The 5222-nt window shown below is 39.1% G+C and overlaps 1 protein-coding gene across 3 annotated transcripts; it reads right to left on the bottom strand.

Moving 5' to 3' along the window:
* Positions 1-4: 4 nt before the first annotated feature.
* On the bottom strand, positions 5-4544 carry idh3a (isocitrate dehydrogenase (NAD(+)) 3 catalytic subunit alpha). 3 transcript variants are annotated; one of them, XM_037106665.1, is made up of 12 exons: positions 4280-4544; positions 3901-3957; positions 3101-3163; positions 2887-2970; positions 2666-2780; positions 2298-2485; positions 1901-2034; positions 1705-1807; positions 1513-1577; positions 1034-1118; positions 708-860; positions 6-618 (listed from the first exon to the last, which is right to left on the bottom strand). In XM_037106665.1, exons 1-12 carry the CDS (start codon positions 4304-4306, stop codon positions 535-537), a joined length of 1158 nt encoding a protein of 385 aa, XP_036962560.1. In that variant the 5' UTR covers positions 4307-4544; the 3' UTR covers positions 6-534. The 3 variants fall into 3 exon arrangements, with proteins under 3 accessions (XP_036962562.1, XP_036962560.1, XP_036962561.1); XM_037106667.1 differs by lacking the exons at positions 3901-3957; positions 4280-4544 and adding an exon at positions 3651-3719 and having other exon boundaries at positions 5-618; XM_037106666.1 differs by lacking the exon at positions 3901-3957 and having other exon boundaries at positions 4280-4536.
* Positions 4545-5222: the final 678 nt, after the last annotated feature.

Below are 5222 nucleotides of genomic sequence, written 5' to 3' on the forward strand. Positions count from 1 at the left end.
GGAAGTCATTGTTATATTCATTTTTCTTTATACATTCATGTTATTTGCTTCGAGGAAAACAGAATGACATGAAAAAAGTGCAGAACATTGGTAAATATCACGTACGGAAGCTTGATTATATTTAAGTTGTTACAGCCCTAATCTGTATTTTTTAACCACATGTATTTGAAATATTTTCTGACAGGTTTGACACAAATTTAGAATGTTTCTTGATTTATAATGGGCGTTACAGATTGTGTGTTTAATATTGAAATAACAGTGTCAAATACATTAGACAAAGGGCCAAGTATAGCCAATAAATAGACAACATCCACCACATAAACAGTTCAGGCATAAAATGCGTATCACATACACTAAATGCTGCTCAAGAGTTTTAAGACAGTGCTTTTGAGTGTGCTGAGAAAAATAAAACATTCAGGATCCCAAACTCCTGAGTCTTTTTTTTAAATACGTATTTTGGTTTAAAATGTGCAGATAAAGCATGACATGATGAAAAGACCCTAACGAATAACTCACAGCCCCATCAGCATCCTTTTACTGCATATCTCGCACTCTTTGACATATTGCTTCAGTGAATTCCGAGCACTTTGAGTTTCCTCCCAGGTCTTTTGTGCGTACCTTGAAGAGAAATAACAAAAAGCTTTATAAATCCGAGTGGGAACATGTCATCAAAACTGCACATCTCACTTTCCTGTCAAGTAGATTACCTTTTCGTCTCGAATGGTGTCAAAGCAGGCAGCTTCAATCTTCTTGGCGTGGCCATGCAGGCCCATGTGCCGCAACATCATGACCGCACTGAGCAGCAAGGCGGTCGGGTTGGCCATGTCTTTTCCAGCTATATCTGGGGCAGTCCCATGAACCTGTTGGGAGAAATGAATTACAATCTATCATCGGCTTGTCTATGTCTATAAAAACCTATTTTTTTATATCAGAAATACAAACAAATATAGTCTCACATCATTGATTGAAACTGCACAACTTATGTAATTGGCAAACTTAAGAAAAAGGAGTCTGATTATTAACGAGAGCATACCGACTCAAATATGGCAACACCATTGGCACCAATGTTTCCACTCGGAGTCACTCCGAGGCCTCCAATAAGTCCAGCACAGAGATCACTGCAATAGTCAGCACAGTAACCTTTAGACTATACTTAAGTGTACTTTCACCTTACTAATAATATTTCATGTGTGTAGGCACATAAGTTTTAACTGATACAGACAATGTCAGTGCTATCTGCCATTGCAATACCATCTTCAGCATTTACTGAAGTTTTTAATCAACCTTACTTTGCCTAAAGAAAGGTTTGGTGATTGTTATTATTTAGGTTAATATATGGCCTGGTTGAGTCCTTGCAGTCAGCACTACTCGCCTGGTCTACATATATTTTTTCATGTACACTGTGTGTATCATGCATGTCCAAATATGTTTTTTCTGGCAAAGTAAATCTGTTTCTATTTGGTGCAATTCAAAGACACACAAAAATAATGGAGAACATGTGCTCTAACTTACCTCAGAATGTCTCCATACAGATTTGGCATCACTAATACATCAAACTGTGTGGGATCTTGTACCATCTGTTGAAACAGGTATAAATAAAGCTACTTTATCCATTAGGATTTTTAAATATGCAAACTTTCAAAAGAACCACTGCTTCTTATCCCTCTTATACACAAATTTATAACAAAAGCTATTGGGACTTACATTAAGGCACACAGTATCCAAGTACATCTCAGTGAATTTCACATCTTTGTGCTTTTCAGCAGCCTCTCTGCATTTCCGGAGGAAGAGCCCATCTGACATGCGCCTACAAAAAAAAATGAGGATAACCATTTCAATAAAACAAATTACTTTAAAATGACAAATTAGATCAAAATAATGTGTATTGAATCCAACTTACATAATATTGGCCTTATGAACAGCAGTAACACTGGCCCTCTGGTTATTTCTGGCATATTCGAAAGCATAATCTGCAATGCGTTGGCTGGCTTGCTCTGTAATGAGCTTAATACTCTGTACAACTCCATCAACAATCTGAAAATATACACATCCAAGAAAGATTCAGGTCAAATCCGTAAACTATAAATAGCGTTTGAATGATTTCAGAAACAAAATGCTACCAATCATATTATTAAATATTAGAGGGCATTTTAGGGAAATTAAAAAACATTATTGATGTTTTGATCCACAGAAAATTAAAGATATTCCTACATGTTAACTCAGTGAGGATATTATCAAAAAGGTCAAAAGAGTAAAACTATAATCAATAAAATGTAACAACCAGACAAGGGTCTTACCACATGTTCAATCCCACTGTATTCTCCCTCAGTGTTCTCCCTGATGGTGACCAGGTTCACATCAGTGTACGGGGTCTTATAGCCCTCGATGGACACACACGGACGCACATTGGCATAGAGGTCAAAGGTTTTCCTCAGCAGCAGGTTCATAGATGGGTGGCCAGCAGCTATTGGCGTCTTCAAAGGACCTGTATTTTATTAACAAAATTCAAAATTATTTACGAGTTCACCTGCCAGCCCCTTTTTGGAGGGATACAAGTGAACTGCCATGTTTGTAATGAAAAGTTATGCATCAATTAAGTATTTGTGAAAACATCTTTCCAACACGAAGGATAATTGTACTTTATTGGTGTTTTAAGTAGGTTAACCTTTTAGGCCAATTTTGTTCCTGTCCATCGACTCTTTGGCATCAGGAGGGATCATCCACTTGCCACCAGGTCCTTGGATGGCTGTAACATTTCTCTCCTCCCACTGGATAGGAGCCTAGATCAAAAGCACAGCAACGTTAGTTCACTGCATTACTTTTCATCTTGCCGTTTTTAAAAGACATGTTTTTTAGTAAAAGATGTTCTGCTTCTCTAGAACTAACCTCAGCTGCCTCAAATATCTTCATAACAGCAGTGGAGATCTCCGGACCAATCCCATCCCCGGGGATTAGAGTAACAGTTTGAATCTGTGAGGCAGGACAAAGACAGGTAACATTTAGTGACACATGAACAACTATGCACTTCAAAGATATTCAACATGCTGTCACAAAATCTTGAAGGAAATTTTTACTGTTGCTCCAAAGGACAGGCACGTACCCCACGGGTGAAAGTCCTGGCCTGTGGAGTCTCTCTCTTCACAGCTCCGACCGCCCATGACACCTGACAGTCAAAAATAATCAGGTTTATATGGGTACAAATCAAACACTTCCACGCAGCAAAAGGATGTGAACTGAGAAAAGCATATTGGAGTAGCGAACCTACTAGGAATATAATGATTCAAGAATTGTGCACTCTCATGTTTACAGAACTTAATCTGGAAAACTGCTAAACTAATGTAGTCTTTCTTGAACAAGAAAGTACGAAACATGAATAGTGGTACAATTACATGAAATACGCAAGGGATGAAGGTCTATATGAACATAATAAATAGATAAATTAGCTCTTAACTAGCATGTAAGATGTCATTGTCATTTTTGTGTTATCTAGCGCAGTATAATATGTGTGACTGTATGACTATAAGCCAATTAATTCGCCTTCAGCTTCAGGGCCCATATACCACCTCAAAATGCCCGCAAAAAAGGCATAGACAACCGTGACAGGAAATGAATGTTGTGATGTACAGAAGATGACTGAGGCGAGAGATCACCTTTAGTTTTGAAGCACAATCGGTAGCTTGCAGCAGATAACTTGGTTACTTGGCTTTGCTCGGCTGAATTGCAGAAATTGTGGAAGTGCACTAGAAAAGGCGATCTGACTTAGCAAATGTGGCAAAAGAAAATGCCCATTCCAGATTTGAATATAACACAGCTACTGAGGGAGATCGCTAGCAAGCTCTTCTCCTACCGCAGCAAGGACAGTCAACCTTGTAGTTAGCTTAAGACGTATGCTTAACTTACTTCCTGTGCCTTGATTTTATCCTTGCCACTGAGCCATGTTCTTAGTAGATTAAGAATCTGTAGACGAGGGACATTTCATTGACATGTGTTGCAATACGGTGCCTAACTTCAGAAACCAGTTGTGACTTCTACGACAGTAATTCACAAGAGAAAATGTAGCTAGCTAGCTAGCTAAATAGCAATCAAGAGTCAGGTTGCTATAGTAACCACAGCCATGTAGCCTGTGCGTTAGTGCCTAGCATGTTAGCTGAACAGACGCTGTCTCTGGCATGTCTGCTGTCTTTGACTATGTCAACGACAGTCAACTACTCAGTTGACGAACACAATGTCATGCATTTGGTGCAGTAACGTTACTTATGAACATTTCTGCCGTACGTACCGCTGACCTCCACGCTTTCCCTGCCATCCTCAGCCAGCCAAGGTCGATGCCGCAGTAGCAGCTCTTATGAAGCTAGCAGCAACAGCAACAGCACAGGGCGGATTTCCGTTCTGAGAAGCCTCCTCTTTCGAAGTAAACCCATATTAACTACATTCACGCGTTACATAACGTCAGAATGTGAGAGAATTTCACTTATTTTGTAGGAGTGAAAGTGCTTGATTCCTGACCACTTTGCAAACAACGTTACAGTCACGATAATCTTCTCTGCATGTCTTCCGGGATTAGCACTGGGTGACATTAAGGAAGTGAGTTGACTAAATGCAGGTTTCTCACCATAAACACGTTAAGAAAATACTGTTGGTCTTAACTACGACTGTATGGGACACACAGTGTATCTATCCATCACTGACAAATATAAATCCTGCTTTAACAATATTGTGCAAGTCTTCTCTGACTAGAATGTATGGAATGTATTTATTTTGTGCTATTGATTTGGCAAGATGAATTATAACCCATTCATTGCACAACTTTTAATTTAACATAAACACTTCTTTGCTTGTGTAATAAGCATTGTATGTTATTTGAGACCTTGAAAATCAGGTTTCCCTCATATGCAACGATGAGTTAAAACAGACCATTGCACACTGGGGTGGTGTTTTTGACCTATTTTTGTTCAGCTTTGTTGTCTGCTGTATGTTGATTTCTATCTTCATATAAATTGTTCTTGTGTGTGAGTACACTGTGGTTATATTATAACTGGACTGCACATATTTTTGGCCAGTATAGCTGATTGAGATTAGTTTTGGAGGGCAGTTTGAGCCAGCAGGTGGCGCCAGTGGACTGCAACAAACCCCCACCACAAGTGACTTCCAAGGTTTGCCCATTTCTTTCAAACGTGTAAACAGCAAGTACACTCTGTAGATTGGAATGAAAACCAAAGATG

This window comes from Acanthopagrus latus, chromosome 8 (assembly GCF_904848185.1).
Source record: "Acanthopagrus latus isolate v.2019 chromosome 8, fAcaLat1.1, whole genome shotgun sequence".
In the NCBI taxonomy this organism is placed as follows: Eukaryota; Metazoa; Chordata; class Actinopteri; order Spariformes; family Sparidae; genus Acanthopagrus; species Acanthopagrus latus.